Below are 20520 nucleotides of genomic sequence, written 5' to 3'. Positions count from 1 at the left end.
TAGTTTTGGGTCATACTACCTCCTCCCAAATTATAAACACCAAAGAACAGTAGAAGAGCTTTTTTCCACACTATCGAACATGTATAAGTGCTCATAGTTCTTAATGTATGCATTTCAGTGCCCATGTTTACTAGATTTTTTGCTTCGTATGATCGTTTCTGACATATTTCTGAATACTGACCATTCCTCCGGGGGGACACTGTATTAAACTCATGCTCAACTTTTCTTCTAAGCCTGAGCCACACTTCTTCTACGTGCCCCCTCCACTTTCGAGTTCCTTACTGAGGTACAACACTACTTCTTCTTTGTCTACTCGTACTTTGCTGAACATATAAGTCCTTCTACTTGTTTTAGTTGGCCTTCCTACATTGGCAGTCATTGTGGTCATAACTGTCTCATGATCACTAATACCAGTTTCCGTTTGGACATTCTCAAAAAGGTCAGGTCTATTTATTGCTATTAGGTCCAATATAATTCGGTCACGAGTGGGCTAACGAACATTCTGCTCTAAGTAGTTCTCAGAAAACGCATTTAGTAAATTTTCGCAGGGCGTCTTGTCACACAAGCCATTTAAAAAACTATAATTTTCACAGTAGACTGTTTGATGATTAAAGTCTCCTCCAATGACGACAGTATGATTCGAGTAATTACGTACTAACTGAACTTAGGTTATCTTTAAAGTTTTCTGTCACATCAGGAGGTGAGTCTGTTGGTCTATAGAAGAAATTTAACGCACATCCTTGATACTGAGTCTTGCTCAAACAATCTGGCATGCAACTTTGTCTATCTCGATTGATTTAAGTCTCGTGTCTTCTGCGACCAACACATCACCATTTCCTCGTCTAACCTTTCGGTATACGCTTAAAATTTCTCTCAAATTCTCAATGCTGTCAATTTCTGATTTAACAAGCTTTGTATACCTAGTTTTGTGTGAAATCTTGTGACTTTTAGGAGTGCTTCTAACTCTGGCGCTTTATTGCGAATGCTTTGGCACTTAAACACTAGGATTTTACTACCCTCGACTGCAGGAGCCATTTCTTTTATACTGATACTTCCGTATCCTCTATAGCTATCGTTATCTAGACTACCTAATTTAAAAAGAAAGAAAAAAACATTGTGTGCACACCCACACACACTCAGCTACCTGGGCACAGCAGCACCTGATGTATAGTGCACACTTGACCCATTTAGGGGTACCCTACAATTCTCGGCCGTAGGTTCCAGTCCAGGAAGTCTCAGCTTAGCATGTCACAGTACCTTCGAAGTCTCTGGTTCAGTCCTTTCAGTAGACTCAGAACCAGAAGGCCACGTTCAGTTCTGGAGACAATGCTTCAAATTGTAAGCTTCGTTGAAAATCAGTGAGCATGTCTGGTCTTCTCAACTTTCTATGCCAGTCACTGGCTCAGTGTCGATTTCAAGTGAAATTAGCACCCCGAGTTTGTTGATTAATGGGACAACACCCTGAGGTCTCTAGGGTCCTGTGTCCCCTGTACAGGGGCTTAGCTCTCCCTCTGACTCGTCATTAACAGTCAAGTAGATGGGTAGTTATACATCCTATAGTTCTTGTAGAGGAGACAGGATCTACAAATGAGGACAGTACTCGGGGTACCTTTGGCACCTCTGGTACAAAGACTGTCGAGAGCTCTCCCAACATACCGATCTGCAACAACTTCCAACTGTTTGACAGTATCCAGGGCAAATTCCAGCTTCTTACGAACGTCAACTGATTCATTATGCTACTGAGAACAGTGTTTACAGTGGGACTGCATTGTGACTGGTGCAATGATTTTCAAAACAGTAAACAAATAACGTTAAAATAAGCTTGATGATTTTCTTTTATTTTATGGGTATGTTACGCAAAAAGTATTACTAACTCACTGAAGATCTATTTCATCTTCCACCTTGGTTGTGACATGTTGTTGCTGTTGTTGTTGTTGTGGTCTTCAGTCCAGAGACTGGTTTGATGCAGCTCTCCATGCTACTCTATCCTGTGCAAGCTTCTTCATCTCCCAGTACCTACTGCAACCTACATCCTTCTGATTCTGTTTAGTGTATTCATCTCTTGGTCTTCTTCTACGATTTTTACCCTCCACGCTCCCCTCCAATACTAAACTGGTGATCCCTTGATGCCTCAGAACATGTCCTACCAACCGATCTCTTCTTCTAGTCAAGTTGTGCCACAAACTTCTCATCTCCCTAATCCTATTCAATACCTCCTCCTTAGTTATATGATCTACCCATCTAATCTTCAGCATTCTTCTGTAGCACCACATTTCGAAAGCTTCTATTCTCTTCTTGTCTAAACTATTTATCGTCCACGTTTCACTTCCATACATGGCTACACTCCATACAAATACTTTCAGAAACGACTTCCTAACACTTAAATCTATACTCGATGTTAACAAATTTCTCTTCTTCAGAAACGCTTTCCTTGCCATTGCCAGTCTACATTTGATATTCTCTCTACTTCGACCATCATCAGTTATTTTGCTCCCCAAATAGCAAAACTCCTTTACTACTTTAAGTGTCTCATTTCCTAATCTAATTCCCTCAGCATCACCCGACTTAATTTGACTACATTCCATTATCCTCGTTTTGCTTTTGTTGATGTTCATCTTATATTCTCCTTTCAAGACACTGTCCATTCCGTTCAACTGCTCTTCCAAGTCCTTTGCTGTCTCTGATAGAATTACAATGTCATCGGCGAACCTCGAAGTTTTTATTTCTTCTCCATGGATTTTAATACCTACTCTGAATTTTTCTTTTGTTTCCTTCACTGCTTGCTCAATATACAGATTGAATAACATCGGGGATAGGCTACAACCCTGTCTCACTCCCTTCCCAACCACTGCTTCCCTTTCATGCCCCTCGACTCTTATAACTGCCATCTGCTTTCTGTACAAATTGTAAATAGCCTTTCGCTCCATGTATTTTATCCCTGCCACCTTCAGAATATGAAAGATAGTATTCCAGTCAACATTGTCAAAAGCTTTCTCTAAGTCTACAAATGCTAGAAACGTAGGTTTGCCTTTCCTTAATCTAGCTTCTAAGATAAGCCGTAGGGTCAGTATTGTCTCACGTGTTCCAATATTTCTACGGAATCCAAACTGATTTTCCCCGAGGTCGGCTTCTACCAGTTTTTCCATTCGTCTGTAAAGAATTCAAGTTAGTATTTTGCATCCGTGACTTATTAAACTGATTGTTCGGTAATTTTCACATCTGTCAGCACCTGCTGTCTTTGGGATTGGAATTATTATATTCTTCTTGAAGTCTGAGGGTATTTCGCCTGTCTCATACATCTTGCTCACCAGATGGTAGAGTTTTGTCAGGGCTGGCTCTCCCAAGGCTGTCAGTAGTTCTAATGGAATGTTGCCTACTCCCGGGGCCTTGTTTCGACTCAGGTCTTTCAGTGCTCTGTCAAACTCTTCACGCAGTATCGTATCTCCCATTTCATCTTCATCTTCATCTACATCCTCTTTCATTTCCATAATATTGTCCTCAAGAACATCGCCCCTGTATAGACCCTCTATATACTCCTTCCACCTTCCTGCTTTCCCTTCTTTGCTTAGAACTGGGTTTCCATCTGAGCTCTTGATATTCATGCAAGTGGTTCTCTTTTCTCCAAAGGTCTCTTTAATTTTCCTGTAGGCAGTATCTATCTTACCCCTAGTGAGATAAGCCTCTACATCCTTACATTTGTCCTCTAGCCATCCCTGCTTAGCCATTTTGCACTTCCTGTCGATCTCATTTTTGAGACGTTTGTATTCCTTTTTGCCTGCTTCATTTACTGCACTTTTATATTTTCTCCTTTCATCAAATGTCTTACAATTTAAAACCTGGTTCCTAAATCTCTGTCTTACCATTATATAATCTGTCTGAAACCTATCAGTATCTCCAGGCTTCTTCCATGTGTACAACTTTCTTTTATGATTCTTGAACCAATTGTTAGCTATGATTAAGTTGTGCTGTGTGCAAAATTCTATCAGGCGGCTTCCTCTTTCATTTCTTAGCCCCAATCCATATTCACCTATTATGTTTCCTTCTCTCCCTTTTCCTACTACCGAATTCCAGTCACCCATGACTATTAAATTTTCGTCTCCCTTCACTATCTGAATAATTTCTTTTACTTCATTATACATTTTTTCAATTTCTTCGTCATCTGCAGAGCTAGTTGGCATATAAACTTGTACTACTGTAGTAGGCGTGGGTTTCGTGTCTATCTTGGCCACAATAATGCGTTCACTATGCTGTTTGTAGTAGCTTACCGCACTTCTATCTTTTTATTCATTATTAAACCGACTCCTGCATTACCCCTATTTGATTTTGTATTTATGACCCTGTGTTCGCCTGACCAAAAGCCTTGTTCCTCCTGCCAGCGAACTTCACTAATTCCTACTATATCTAACTTTAACCTATCCATTTCCGTTTTTAAATTTTCGAACCTACCTGCTCGATTAAGGGATCTGACATTCCATGCTCCGATCCGTAGAACGCCAGTTTTCTTTCTCCTGATGACGACGTCTTCCTGGGTAGTCCCTGCCCGGAGATCCGAATGGGGGACTATTTTACCTCCGCAATATTTTACCCAAGAGGACGCCATCATTATTTAACCATACATTAAAGCTGCATGCCCTCGTGAAAAATTACGGCTGTAGTTTCCCCCTGCTTTCAGCCGTTCGCAGTACCAGCACAGCAAGGTCGTTTTGGTTAGTGTTACAAGGCCAGATCAGTCAATCATCCAGACTGTTGCCCCTGGAACTACTGAAAAGGTTGCTGCCCCTCTTCAGGAACCACACGTTTGTCTGGCCTCTCAACAGATACCCCTCCGTTATGATTGCACCTACGGTACGGCTATCTGTATCGCTGAGGCACGCAAGCCTCCCCACCAACGGCAAGGTCCATGGTTCTTGGGGGGAAGGGTTGTGACATAATCACTGTTATTTACACAACTATCAGCTAATATCGGACTTTGACCATTTTCAAGTAAATACTCCTATATTCTTGAAGACGGTCGCGAACAACGATAAACTGTTGATATGGATAGAACGCTGTTCACGCCTGCGTCTTTAAGAACATAGAAGTATTAACTAGAGAATGGTTAACAGGCGAAATCCGTTGACAGTGATGTAAATAACAATGATTATGTAACAGCCAAGGTGGAAGATGGATTTTTCCTTCAATGAATTTGTGGCTGTGGCACCCGAGATGAATAAAATTACTACTAATTTCCCTTAAGAACTGAAGCAATTAGTATGCTAAACGAGATTTCTATAAAGGCAACAGGAAAACCTGGAATAAAATTTAATAATTTCCTGAAAAGTTTCTGAGGTTACCGTTGCTAACAAAATCTAAATCAGTGCTAATTTACGATAAATAAAGGCAATATACACTCCTGTTGAAAGGGAATACTAAATGTAATACGAAATGTTAATTGTAATATGTGGTACAGTAACTAAATCAGAAACACCAAATTCCTACGAAGTATTTTATGCACAATACTCATAACTTTCGAAAATTCTCAAAAATTTGCTTTTATTCATGTCGATATACACTGAAATTGGGGCCGAACGGTTCTTTGACCGAGGATACTATTGCTAAAACTGGTACACGGTGGTACACAAAATACCCTCCGTCACACGCCATAAGGTTGCTTGCGGAATATAGATGAAGATGCACCCGTCTCCGACTTTCTCTGAACCAACATAAATGAACATATTCTTTGTGGTTCTACTAGAAGAACACTTCATCACACTCTTCTACAACGCTTACTGCAGTTTTCCTTAGAGTATTAACTGTTATTTCAGAATGGTTTGATGTTTTCACATTTTATTTCTTTTTACACTTTTGACCATTACCAATGCTATCAATTTTGTGGGGAAAGTTTCCTAGTTTGCTGACATGTTTCTTCAGTACCTCGTGGAATCGTACAGCAGACGCAGCTATTTTCTCTTTTTTTGCTGACAGGGACATCTCGTTACTGTCTCATAGAACCGCATAGCAGTCAGAAATCTTTCCTGTTTTTCCTACCAGGAAGATATCGTTGACTTTCCTGTGAATTCATTATGCTCAGTTGGTTTGCCATCCTTTCTACAACTTTTACTGCACGTAATTATACAAATTTATACACTGTATGACAAGTAGAGATTTTCAGCTGTAGTATGATAGAGTTCATTATGGCCTTTCTGTTCCTTACAGCTGTGTAACCATAAGGAAAACTTCCTATTAGAATTATTGTGCAATCAACCCTGTGTCCCCTGATGCTAGCCTTGTGAGCAAATTTTAACCATGTAGTATGATTTTACATCTCCTTAATAAAGACCCAATAAGAGTTAGACAAGTTAAATCCACTTGTCATATTGAACTTTGGAGGAGTCTTTTACAGGCGCCATGATGTCTTTGTAAAACATAAATATTTTTGCAGGCATAACGTAACTACAGTATACTTAAGTACAAGATGAAATCGATTGTCCTGTGCTAATAAGCTTTATTGGTATTTGTAACAAAAATACTTATATTTATTCTATACAATATTTGAAGCTAGCTTTATTTTAGCTACTAAAAGTTTTCATGCTTTCAGTTAATATCGCTAAATAATAGTGAACTGCTTACATTTACAATATTAAGCATTACTTAATTTTCTGCGTGGCTTCCTTTCTTTTGTAGGTTAAGAAGTATTAACTCAGTAGTATTTCTTGCATTATTCTATCGATGATTAAATTTAGCTTTGCATGTTAAAATCCTTGCAGAATTTTCCTTCACTTCTCTTAAAAGATTAATTTTTATGAAATACTTGGTGGCTGTCTACATACTAAGGTCTTCTACTTTTGCAGTTCCGAGTATAGTGGTACATAACGGCTCAAATAGTGCACCCGGAAGTCCAAAAATGCGAGCGCAGCGTACATTGTCGAGACAGGTATGTTCCAAGACAACTAAATGCCACTTTTTAAATGTCTTCAAAGCTACATATGTCACATACGGTGTATGGTCAGAAAGGAGTGTAAAACTTTAATGATGTATTAAATATGACAGTATGTGCGTAATACGAGTTTTCTAAAGAGCACTGCAATTTGTGTTAATAACCTGCAGAAAATATTTTTATGTGACTTAGACGTTAACTGCCGAGGAAGTATTTATACATTTACTGAGTTCATATTATTTCCTTCACTGGGTCTATTATGACATACTACTAAGATTAATACATTTTTTCTAGCATGTTCAGGCCGTTTTACAATTACTATTACGGGCTTCTAGGGGTTAAAGTGAGAGACTTAGTTCTGATAACGTATCTATGTTTGGAAATGTACCGTTTGGATGTAGAAGTGAAATAAGTTTGAAGTTCGGGTCACTTGCGAACCCCTCGCTTCACGGTACGCACAGAAACTAAGGAGAGGGTGGCGCTATGAATTCCTGTTGTAGTTATAATATCGCGTACCATTTCCCTCCGACTAAACAGCGGCTGCAAGAAACTGGTATGTTCGCAACTAGAAGGATTGACGGTGATGCGTCATGGACGAGTCGCACTATCTACTTTGAAGAGGACGTCCGTTACGCAGAAGAACCTGACGAGTAATCGACACATTATCCACGCCATGGTTCACTGTAGAGTAAACTGCTCACAACTCATTGTCTCCGTTGTGGGCGTACCGTGAAGCGGGAGATTTTAAAGTGATCCGATCTTCAAACTTATTTCACATCCAGACGTTACATTTCCGGACATGGGTTCCTTATCAGAACAGATGAAAATCGGATTGGGCCAAGTCGAAGCTGTATGGAGGGTGATCAGTGACAGTGAATACAAGCCGTCGGTTTGTTGCAGATGTCTATGAGCTCGTATTTGGTCTGGCATTGTCATGCTGAAGAGAGGATGCTCCATGTGTGTGGTAACTCTTCGAATTCAGAATTCTATTACAACACGCTATTTCTCACTCACCGACATAGTTAAATTTCACACGCAATGTTTCATGCTACGATTCGGAGCCCTGTAGAGGCAGAGAGCTGCAAATATCTAGACACAAATAATAAAGATGCAGAATGTTGATAACTTTTGTTTTATTTAAAAATCTACATGATTTTTAACATAAAAAATTCGGAGACATTAATTTTCAGCACTATTTCGCAGTAAATTTCCTCTAAAACTTCTAGAAGCCTTTAATAGGAATTGTGAAACATCTGTAGACACTGACGGAAATGGAAAGTGTTGTACGATAAAACATCAGTCCAATATTTATTAAACTTCGTGGAGGTGTTCATCACGTATGGCGATTTATATAATTAGACTTCCATTTCATTTGAAACTGGTGTCCAAAATCATCAGTACGAGATGTAATCCCACAAGCTGGAATGTACTGTTTCATCAGTTGTTGCATGGAGGTTGACACCCTCAAGTAGCTGCTGTGTCAGTTCATGAAGATGCCTGGCTGGAAGTTGATATGAAACAGTATGTCTTCCAATCGTATCCCAGACAGGCTATATGGATGACACACCGAATAGAAATCACATACTCTCTCCATTCCTTACCTTTATGAATGGCTTTTTCCATATGAGAATAAGCTCCCATAGGTACAGAAATACTAGAGTATCAAATTGGTAGCATTCGGTCGGGTTATTCGTGATATAATGTTTCCCATTTCCGATAGTGTACATCACATGCCCGGCTTACTTCTCACAGTAAAGAAAATGGATGCAGAAAGTTTTACTAGCCAGATCGGGTAATTCATACAATGAAGGTGCCGAAATCTTTGACTATTGTCACGGCGTCAGTTTTGGAGAAATCGAGAGGCGAAACTGGAAACGTAACTGATTCGGGCGAATAAACAGAAGAAATGCAAACGTTCTTCCTGTGGGTCCTACCAGGAACCATTTCATCCCTGGAACTTCCGCGCTGGGTCGCCCGAAAGGATTCACCGAACACGGCTGTTACTTTAAACGCTGGACGTCTGTTGGTTTCCAGTGGCACAGTTATATCATACCTGCTGCAAGCAAGTGTTTCCTAGATTCCTGTCCTGCCATCTCGTAATACAGCAGTCCCCTAGGCAGGAGAACGCTGAGCAAAGGCATTCAAGCAGGTTTCCCTCACTCCGGTAAAGAAGAGTAACAACAGCCAGCTCCGACACCTTCAAACGCCATCAGGATGAGCACACTGGGGATAGTAATGTTATGCTCTCAAAAATCCGCCACGCTGCATATCCTCACATCAGGGGAATGCGGAGAGCAGAAATCCTAGTCCGCCAAACCCAATTTTTTTTAACACACAGTTCTCTCGGCATCAGTTATAGGGGCTCCGAAGGTGTGAAGGTCGATTTGTGACCAGTTGTGTAGAGCTTAGCGTTTTTAAGTCTCGCCTCTCCTCCGTTACCACTGGTAGAACTATACATCTTGCACGACTTCAATTTTTTGTGTAGTTCCTCTGCAACACCTACGCAGTCGCTGTACAGTTGCTTATGGTCAAGGCAGAAAGAACATAACTACTGAACTTCAATATTTGTTCCATGGGATTGCCCTTTTGCCGTGAGTTTCCGCAATTACCTAAGTCCAGTACAGGCGACCCTATCATAGGACACAGTCACCTCAGTTTACATCTTCAACCTTTCAGCAAATAGGTGCTGACAGCTCACAGTGCCTCAGGATGACGCACAGACCTACCAGTCACAAAAATGGGACTCAGGCTCGCATGGTCGAGAGTAAGGATGTAAATAAATTGTGTCCTTTTTAAAAGAAACCGTTCATAGAAGAAATCATACTATTTGTATGGGAACGGCAGCGTGGAGAACGTGGAGGGAAGGAGATGGGGGTCTTCACGTTTTGATCTTGGGACCTTTGCTGTTTTCACCCTTTAGAAATCATCTGTAACTGTATTTATCCGAGGAGAAGAGAATTAGGCCTTTTTTGTAAGAGGTACAAAGTTGTGTATAGAAACATCAACACAGAATGTGTAAAATGGAGTTTTATGAAAAGTAATGACTGGGTGTGCATAAAACGGTTTTATTGAAGTTCTGAAAAATCTTAGCGCGTCCCGTTTCACTGTGACAAACATGTTACACCTATCAGTTGGTTGCAACAACCTGAAATTTACAACAGCAAGTTGTCAGCAAGTCACACTTTTCTACAAATGACAGCATCTACTGCCAGGACCAGCTTACATAACGGAAAAACATCCGGTTCCGCCCATGGGAAAGAGAATGTCTTCTTCCTATGCCTACCATTTACAATAAAGGCTGGGAGAAGTTGTTTCAGTGGTTCGACAAATGATTTTCAATTTCCCGTGACGGCATAAAACAGTGAGAAAACTGGAGGCAACACTGCAGACGACGAGAGTGACGCAGGGGGCCCTTGCTGGATGGTCAAGTACACTTTCTGTTAGTGTAGCTGCAAAATGTGTTTTTTTTTTTCCTGCAGTGCGTGGTACCGTCTCTCTTGCTGTGCTAGGGGTTGCTTCTGCTGTTCCCGAGACCGATCGATCTGCTTTTTCTTGTGCTAGATGTTACTTCTATTATCGACACTGCTCGATCTCGGAAATGCACTATCCACTTTGCTGATTACGAGTTCAATTGTAAAGTTCGAACTGCCTCACACTAAATCGCACAATATTGCTTTCCCACACAGTACAAAAGCACTTACGTCATAAGGCGCAGTCTGCAGATATCTATCAAATAATAGTTTGTGCCGCTTCTCAATCAAAAACCACCCAGTAACCAGAATTGGCAGTAGCACAATCACTGACAATCCTAGTAATGTTCAGAGACTAAAACAGTTGAAATACAACAGTCGTCGTACGTGAATCCTTTCGGAGATTGTTGGAGGTGAAGCACTGTAGATGGCGTCGATCACAAGTGGCCATTTGCTCCGTTTCACCAGAATTTATTTCCTTGTGTCTATTGGACGCCCACACGTTTATTTTATTGAGTATTATGTATTCATTTTCGTAGATGTTTGTGTGTTATGAGCATTAATTCCCCGTGTACTGTCTTTGTAGGCTAGTTTCACGCCGCCATAATCGCCACTGTCGCCTGATTTAGTTTAAATTTGCAGTCGTTGGAAATATACGGTAGTACTTCCTTTGTTGACCAGTGGGCGGCAGAAGTAACACTAATACTTAGTTCGTTAACTGCGTTTAGTTTCGTCGTTTTCTTATGTGCTTCTGTGTAGAAGTGAGCTCTAACTTTGTGTTGAGTTGTGCTTATTAATGTTTTTAGTTGTGGGCGTGTTTTACGTATATTACTCGTATTGTCATGTGATAACATTAGTACTAACATTAGTAGTTCTGCTTGACTGAGCAGCCGATATTGTCTCAGATCTTTAGATTATCCGACCAGACAACGTTATATTCTTTCAATTCTTCGTATACTTTATTAGATTTGCGAAGGAGGTCAATGTCCCTGTCACTAAAATGAATGTCAGTCTACCATCGTCTGACTTCAACATATGGATAAGTAAACTGGCCTTAGTAGACTTGAGAGAATTGATTCTGTCAGTCTTTCATTAAGGTCAATACTGCGCTGTGATCCAACAGTAATAAGAAACTCCCTCAGTTTTAGAAAGTTCAGTCGAGCTAGAAGGTGACAACTACACTAGTACGAATACGTAGCAACAAAGCTTCTACTCTTTCTCACTTACATCGGACAGACATCAAGGATAACCCTATTTAAGACTGTCAGAAGAAAGAAGAATGAGATGTAAACCTGCTGCTATTTTCCAGCAGTTTATTCAAAGCACAGCGAAATCTCTTACAGCAAAACCTTGTGAAATGAAGGCGCCCCTTCAATCAAGTGCTCCGGGTATGTTGGTTCATGAAGATACACAAATACACAAAGCCCCTTTTGATTTTATACAAAATAGTTAAGTGTGTTCATGAAATTTGATGTACAATCAGTGGTTGCATAGTCACTTCAGTTTTCAGGTGTATGCTTCCCAATCTCTGTTGAGCTCTCTTTCATATTCTATTTCGTCTACAGTTTGCACGATTCTTGAACTATATGTATTGTGCCTATGTGGATGCTGTCATATGATCTTAATTCATTGTTCAAACTCTGCATATTTTGGTTTCTCTGTATAGTTTTAATATTTATACCAAGCCTTGGCAGTATTTTCAAAAAATACATGTGATGAAAAGTAGATGGATCAATATCCGTTGCACTGGAGTGTAAGTCTCTCTTCTTCAGTAGCATTCCGATAGTTAAACGCGCATACTGAGTGGTACCGAAAGGCGAGGAAATCAGGGAATTTAGTCTTCGGGGCTGCGTTCAGGTTTGGCGAACCCGAGATTCCAAAACTGTAAGCAGGTGTGGCTGCTAGTCTTCCTATAATTAAGCTCTGGGCTTGCATAAGCGCCCTTCGTTACTACACGTTGAGATGCGACTTTATGTGCAGTGTGGAGCGGGGATCTTCGCTTAACCGCCAGGATCGCGCAGATGGTGTAAACCTCTATAAACAAAGGCTCACTCTCAAGGCACTTTACTTGCCGGTGGCCTAGATGGCTGCGGAGCAGAATTTGTCGTTAGCAGGGAACTGCTGGGGCTCCTATTGCACCCAAAGTGACTGTAACAGAGCATAGATCTCTCGAATCTGGGAGAAGGATTGAATGACCTTAAACTATACGCCTGCCTCACTGATGTCCATTTCACGTAGAAATACAAATATTCGTTGCACTCGCCTATGATGGCTTTTCCCTGGTGACCGCACAACTCATTTTCCGAAGTAGCTAACGTTGGAAACTCAGATGGCTCTTCTAGTTCATGAAATACGGAAGACAATAGGCAGCGGAGCTCAAGACGACGCTGTTTATTGATTTTCAGAATGCTTTACATACAGTTCTGTCGCCTAGGAAACAAAATCCTACCATACAGGGTATCCAAACAGCTAGGTGAATACCGGGCTCGTACCCATCTACCACCTCTGTTACACAATTCGCGAACATTTAGAAAAAGTTCGCACACTTTCACATGAGACAACACTAGACACAGAGGCGGTACAACTTCCGGTGACGGGGGTGGGGTAGGGAGAAGAGATGGAGACAGAAACAGCATGCGCTCTAACCAAAAATTAACATGCCGACCGCGTAAAGATACGGGATTAAGAACAGGAGAAAAATGGAGAGTATGAAAACTGCTATGCGTCTGTATTGCAGATTTCCTAGCAAAAAGAACTCTGTATGTCATTCATAATGGAGAGGTGATGTCAGAAGTGAAAGGAGTGTCCGGTGTGCCTCAGGGTTGAGTGACAGGCCCACAGCTGTTAATGATGAGTATGAATGACCAGAACTTAATGTCTCAAATCAAATGAGGCTGTTAGACGACTATATTTGTACCCAGGAGGTGACATCATTAGAAATTTGTACGGAGCGAAGTGGTGCATTGGCAAACACTGGGCTCGTACACCGGAGGATTGTGATTCGATCCCCGACTGACCATCCAGATTTAGTTTTCGGTGATTAGCCTAACTTTCTCGAGACCAATGAATTGATGGTTTCCCTGAAAAGGCACTGCCGATTCCCTTCGCTAGGCTTCCACAATCCGACCTCGAAAGATGTCTCTCATTCCTCCGTCGTTGGCGACACGTTACACTCTAAATTCCCTGCTTATAAACCTATCTCGAAAGCCAGAACACTTGTAGATGACCAGCGCCTTTTTCTAAGAGTGTCAGCTGCTGCTGAACATAAATAAATGTAGGTTAATGTCTGTAAATAGGCGGAAAGGTGCTATGTCGCTTGACTATGCAATCTATGTTCGTTCACCGCCTTCAAGTATCTACAAGAATCTGTGTAGAGTGATTTGGTTACTAGACGCACTCAAAAATATTTAGAATAAAATTCTTAGGTTACATGGGATACACACCATCCGTCCAGTTACTTTCCGTGACTGATTTTATTCCTGGAGCAAACGCGACGTCAGCGCAGTAACTACAGTGGCTCAATCAGTGTAATCATCAGATTTGCATTCGACCAGTCATTTGTGAGAAGGCAGTGTACGGCCGTAGTGTGTCAAAGCTGTTTCACAAATCGCAATGGAGCAAGAACTCTAAATCATGTCTTCAAGGAATAGCCCTGAGAACCAAATCATCATCATCATCATCATCATCATCATGAAATAGCACTGGAGCTACTGTCTTCGTTTTTCTGAATAAATTGTGCATCCAGTGATTGTTTTCCACGCTTCCTCTTTGCTGCCAACATCAAATGGTTTCGATGCCTCACAGATGAGCTTCAATGCCTTTATATTTTATGTGTTTCCCTAAAGTACAAATACCGTGAACGTAAAAAAGATGCTAACGTTCTGCTCGATGTAAGGATCCGTGCTGACAAAATTCAAGTATGACGACACTATAGAGTTGTTTCACCTCTCTTTTTTTTATGTTCAACGATGTAGTGGTTTTCTGCACTGAATGCAAGTTAGTTTTACTCCTTATTATATCAACAACGTCACTGTCAAAAGGCTTAATAAAGTGTGGTACAGATGACGTGAAGTTATATTCGTCACAATCAAAAGTAACACTATCTGTCAGACTGGATGCAATATCTTCCTTGCTCCTCTTGAAAGTTGTTCCTTTGTGCAGTATTTCTGCCGTACCTGTAGTACGCACTGTAGACAGTTACTCATGTACAGTCACTGTATGAAGATCATATATATTCATCTCCCGATTCCTCGTCGTGATCTGGAATAAGTAATACGCCACTCCTTAGTAGGATGTTTGGAACATACAGTGCCTGACATAGAAGTGAAGCACCCAGAAGGAGAGGAGGAAAGGAAATGAAACTTCGTATTTACGAAGAACTTGGCAGTACGAGCCCATTTATCAGTATGACGTTCCACCTCCTCTAGCCTGGATACATGCCCTGATGTGGCTGACAATTTTAATCTCTCCTGAGGCGAGCTGGCCCACAACTGTTGTAACTGGTTCTTGATATCTTGGATACTGGGATTGGGATTGAGATTGAGAACGGATATGGAGATCTTGTTGGCCAGAGGAGAACCTCAACATCACGCATACAATTTGTAGAGATACGTTCCATGCGTAGAGCAGCATATCCCTGCAGAAAACTGTGGCGCGAGGGGTAACTCATGACGACGCAGGATGTTCGTAACGTTCCGTGTGCTGTCAGAGCTCCCTCGATCACCGTGACCTGAAGCCACACCCGATGGCTCCACACACCAGGAGTAATCAGCAGTCCATGCAGCCTGGTCGTGGCATCACTCCAAACTCAGCCTTTGGCTTGTACTATTAACGACGTCGCTAATTCTCTAGTACGAATGCTGCTAGTCTCTGACCAATGGTACACAATGCCATAGAATGTTGCAGAGTGTCCATTACTTGATAAGCGCAGATGTAAGGGCTGTGATGTTCCTGGTGCACAATAAGGCGATCCTCTCCTGGGCCACTGACAGGAGCCGGCCGAAGTGGCCGTGCGGTTAAAGGCGCTGCAGTCTGGAACCGCAAGACCGCTACGGTCGCAGGTTCGAATCCTGCCTCGGACATGGATGTTTGTGATGTCCTTAGGTTAGTTAGGTTTAACTAGTTCTAAGTTCTAGGGGACTAATGACCTCAGCAGTTGAGTCCCATAGTGCTCAGAGCCATTTGAACCATTGACAGGAAAAATAAAAACGAGTATACCTTCCCTCATGTTCCCATGCAATCAAACATCGAATCAGTTTCACTTACAAATCCTCCACAAATCTGGATATTGCACGATTCAATCATCTGCCTAAATGAAGATCCATGATGAGGCCCTTTCAAAGTCTATTAGGTACTAGTAACGCAGTGTCACACGAACATGTAGCATTTCTGTGGCTTTCAGAGTTATCACTCAATACCTGAAGCTGTACACACACTTTCTATGCCTTACGAGGCTTGTGATCAACACTAATTCACTCAGTTACAGAGAATGACAACGCCAATCATATACATACCTGCTGACAGTGTGCATGTGTGCGAAGTTAGACTAACAATCAACCACGTCTTCTGATAAGGGACCCTCCCCATCGCACCCCCCTCAGATTTAGCTATAAGTTGGCACAGTGGATAGGCCTTGAAAAACTGAACACAGATCAATCGAGAAAACAGGAAGAAGTTGTGTGGAACTATGAAAAAAATAAACAAAATATACAAACTGAGTAGTCCATGCGCATCATAGGCAACATCAAGGACACCGTAAGCTTAGGTGCGCCGTGGTCCCGTGGTTAGCGTGAGCAACTGCTGAACGAGAGGTCCTTGGTTCAAGTCTTCCCTCGAGTGAGAAGTTTACTTTTTTTATTTTCGCAAAGTTATGATCTGTCCGTTCGTTCATTGACGTCTCTGTTCACTGTAATAAGTTTAGTGTCTGTGTTTTGCGACCGCACCGCAAAACCGTGCGATTAGTAGACGAAAGGACGTGCCTCTCCAATGGGAACCGAAAACATTTGATCGCAAGGTCCTAGGTCAACCGATTCCTCCACAGGAAAACACGTCTGATATATTCTATACGACACTGGTGACACCGTGTGCGTCACATGAGAATATGTTGTCGACCCACCTAACTTCTACACTTGGCGAATGGGTAAAAAGATTCTTCTACCTTGCCGGATTTAGGTTTTCTTGTGGATGTGATAATCACTCCCAAAAAAGTGATGAAAACATAAGAGTTTGTCACATAAACTGCAACAAATGAATGCAACTGTTTCACAGACACACAGTTTTCCCTGAGCTCTGTCAAAACATCCATTTTTAACGTTTTCAAGTTTTTCCGTGTGTAGACCGTCAAATCCTGCATATGTCCAAACAAATCTGAACATGTCCTGGAATTTTGGAGAGCGAAGTTTATTATGTGTGAGTGCCTGAACTTTGATAATTGTCTGAAAAAAAAATTAAAATTTTCACTCGAAGGAAGAATCGAACCAAGGACCTCTCGTCCCGCAGCTACTCACGCTAACTACGGGACCACGGCACTCCTGAGTCCATACACTCCAAAATGTTACCTATCTTGCACATGGACTTCTAAGTTTGTATATTTTGCTTATTTTTTTCATAGTTCCACACAACTTCTTCCTGTTTTCTCGATTGATCTGTGTTCGGCTTTTCAAGACCTATCCACTGTGCCAACTTATAACTAAATCTGAGGGGGGTGCGATGGGGAGGTTCCCTTGTGAGTACTTCACCTTCTTGTCAGGCAGCGTATTCGGTTTCAACACCACTATTATAAGCAGCAATATCAGTCACTATCACAATCAGACAAAAAATGAATCTGGTCGTAAAAAGGTATAAGAGTATATTTTTTGCGATAGTATTAGCACGTTACCATCTCCAGTACCCTGAATAACAGAGCAGTTACCACTAAAACAAAAATACAATGAAGCACCAAAAAAACTGGTGTAGGCATGTGTATTCAAATACAGAGATATGTAAACAGGCAGAATACGGCGCTGCGGTCGGCAACACCTATATAACACAAGTGTCTAGCGCAGTTGCGGACGGAAACAGATCCCGTAAGAACGGGACCAACGACGACTGAAGAGGATCGTTCAACATGACAGAAGTGCAACCCTTATTCAAATTGCTGCAGATTTCAGTGCTGGGTCATCGGTAAGTGTCAGCGTGCGAACCATTCAACGAAACATCATCGATATGAGCTTTCGGAGCTGAAGGCCCACTCGTGTACCCTTGATGACTGGACGGCACAAAGCTTCACGCCTCGCCCCGGCCTGTCTAACACCGATATTGAACTGTTTGTGACTGGAAACATGTTGCCTTGTCGGACGAGTCTCGTTTCAAATTGTATCGAGTGGATGGACGTGTCGGGTATGGAGACAACCTCATGAATCCATGGACCCTGCATGTCAGCAGGGGACTGTTCGAGCTGGTGAAAGATCTGTAATGGTTAAGGGAGTGTGCAGTTGGAGTGATATGGGACCCCTGATACGTCTAGATACGACTCTGACAGGTGACACGCACGTAAGCATCCTGTGTGATCACCTGCACCCATTCATGTCCAGTGTGCATTGCGACAGACTTGGGCAATTCCAGCAGGACACTGCGAGCCCAACACGTCCAGAATTGCTACAGTGTGGCTCCAGGAACACTATTCCGAGTTTAATCACTTCCGTTGGCTACCAAACTCCCCATACATGAACATTGTTGAGCATATCTGGGATGCCTTGCAACGTGCTGTTCAGAAGAGATCTCCCCCTCTCGTACTCTTACGAATTTATGGACAGCCCTGCAGGATTCATGGCGTCAATTCCCTCCAGCACTAATTCAGACATTAGTCAAGTCCATTCCACGTCGCGCTGCGGCACTTCGGCGTGCTCGCTGGGGCCCTGCACGATATTAGGCACGTGTACCAGTTTCATTGGCTCTCCATTGTATAACGAAAGACGATCAACAGCTCATTTATGGGTGGTTTTGCCTTCAAGTAACGTGTTTTTCGTGCTAAATTTTAAATACCTGAGACTTCTTTCTTTTTTCGTTATGTCAGCTGGAGTGCGTTTGAACTTGTTTGCTTGATGTGACAGCTTCATATTTTTCATCTCTTCCCAAAATCTCTACAAGAATTGACTTTGTTGCTTCTTGCGTTCCTCTGTCCATTTTTTGCCGTGGTTTTTACGTTTTTTGCTTTGTCTGCGAATGTGTAATTTACAACTAGCATTCCAAAGACTTTACATTCTCTGATGGAGTCTTCTGTGGCATTCATTTCTCATAATTCCTGCTTATGTTCTTCTAGCCAAGTGTCTTTTAAAGTTTGAATAATTATATAAAGTAGTTTTTTGTTTATCTATTGTTGTTTATTCTGTAGATTTGACTACAGAACTTCAAGCGTCTTCTACCTACTACATTAGTGAACTTTTCAAGTTCTATGTATAGTGTTGTATTCTTTTGCACACGGAGGTGGAAAAAGAGAACAGTCGTTTAACATTCACAATCAAATAGCATAATTCTTCATTTAGCACTTAAAGGTACTCATCTTTAGAGCTCTGCACTGCTGAAACTGACGGAACCACTCGTGGAATTATTCATATAATAGTACGGAAGTTATGAGCAATTGGTAGGAGTTTGCCTCATCTGCACGCACAGCTCACCTAATTCTCGTAAATTAATGGGAGTGAGGCAATTAACTCTGACGCTACGTTCAATCACATCCCAGATGTGTTCGATCTGGTTCAGATCTGTGGAGTTGGAGGGTCATCATATCAATTGTAAATCTCCACTGTGTTCCTCGAACCACTCCATCACATGTGATATGCCACATTATCTTGCTGATAAATGCCAGTTTCGTAGGGAAACGTAATCGTACTTGGTCTGCAACAGGTTTACGATACTCCTTGGCCGTCATGATGTATTGCACGAGCTCCACTGGAGCCATGGATTCCTGTGTGCATGTTCCTCAGAGCATAACGGAGCTGTCGCTAACTTGTCTCCGTCCCGCAGTACAGGTGTTAAGGAGCTGTTACCCTTGAAGACGACGAATTCGCGTCCTCCCATCGACATGGTGAAGAAGTTATCGGGCTTCATCAGACCATGAAACGCTCTGCCACATCAAGTGCTCATTTAATAGTAGTTGCCGATGTCGTCGTGTTAACTTTCGCACATGCAAGGGTTGTCGGCTGCGTAGTCCCATAGTTAATAGTTGTCGATGCACTGTGTATTCAGACACACTTGTACTCTGCCCAGCATTAAAGTGTGATGTTAGTTCCGCCACAGTTCGCTGCCTGTCCCGTTTTACCCGGCTGCCCGGCCGACGACGACCGACATCTGTATTGAGGGGTGGCCGCCCAAGGCCACGACGTCAGGACGTTGTTTCACTTTGGTTACGCCACCTGTTGGAAACACACACCAAAGCACTCCTCCAACACGCGACAAGTCTTGCAGTTTCCGAAATGCTCGTGCCGAGTCTCCTGGCGATCACAATGTGCCCTCGGTCAAACTGTGACTGTTGTGCATGGAACACTAAATGTTCTAAACGTAGATGCTACAAATACTGCCCTTTACACAAAGTTAATCACTAACGGAACTGCCGCCTTTGTTCCATGTGGCGGTATTTCATAACCGCTGCGTGGTGGCGGCGCCTCGCAACTCCCGGGAGGCGTGACTCTTGCCTCGTCCTGATTGGCGCCAAGCGTGGACATGCAGTGTCTTTGCGGTGACCGACTGCCGATGTTACGTTATTGAAGATAGATGACACTGCATTCCTCCCCCCCCCCCTCCCGCCGCAGCCACTCACTGTCATCCCACCCCCTCAGAAAAATCCGCACCGTCGTCGTGTAAGGAGGAGGAGGAGTACGACGGTGGGGAGAAGGGGAGAGAACGGAACACCGACAGAGCTGCAGGCGCCGGAGTCGAGACCGTATTCAACGTCGAGCACCACCCACACCCCGGCTTCCGCCCTGAGCGTGGCCGGAAACGCCGCCCGGAAGAAACAGCCACAGACTGCGTAGGCGCCGACTCAGGCGCTGACGTCGTTTGGCTGCCAAAGACGGCGACGGGAAACTCCGCTGCGCCCGGCCGGATGACCGGACGCGACTCCACTGACCGCGGCGCAGGCTGCCATCACAGCTGTAA

General features: G+C 42.6%; 1 protein-coding gene across 7 annotated transcripts in view; it reads left to right on the top strand.

Annotated features, from left to right (window-relative positions):
* LOC126470165 (cAMP-regulated phosphoprotein 21) overlaps nucleotides 1-20520 on the top strand; it is a 1039480-nt gene that overhangs the window by 601804 nt on the left and 417156 nt on the right. For all 7 annotated transcript variants that reach the window (XM_050097798.1, XM_050097794.1, XM_050097797.1 and 4 more), the window contains one exon: nucleotides 6831-6913. In XM_050097798.1, the coding sequence (XP_049953755.1) occupies nucleotides 6884-6913 (30 nt within the window). In that variant the 5' untranslated portion in view covers nucleotides 6831-6883. The remainder of the gene's footprint in view (nucleotides 1-6830; nucleotides 6914-20520) is intronic.

The sequence above is a fragment of the Schistocerca serialis genome, chromosome 3, assembly GCF_023864345.2.
Source record: "Schistocerca serialis cubense isolate TAMUIC-IGC-003099 chromosome 3, iqSchSeri2.2, whole genome shotgun sequence".
Lineage (NCBI taxonomy): Eukaryota > Metazoa > Arthropoda > Insecta > Orthoptera > Acrididae > Schistocerca > Schistocerca serialis.
The sequence above is the reverse complement of the archived record's forward strand: the minus strand, read 5'-3'. Positions and strand labels throughout refer to the sequence as shown.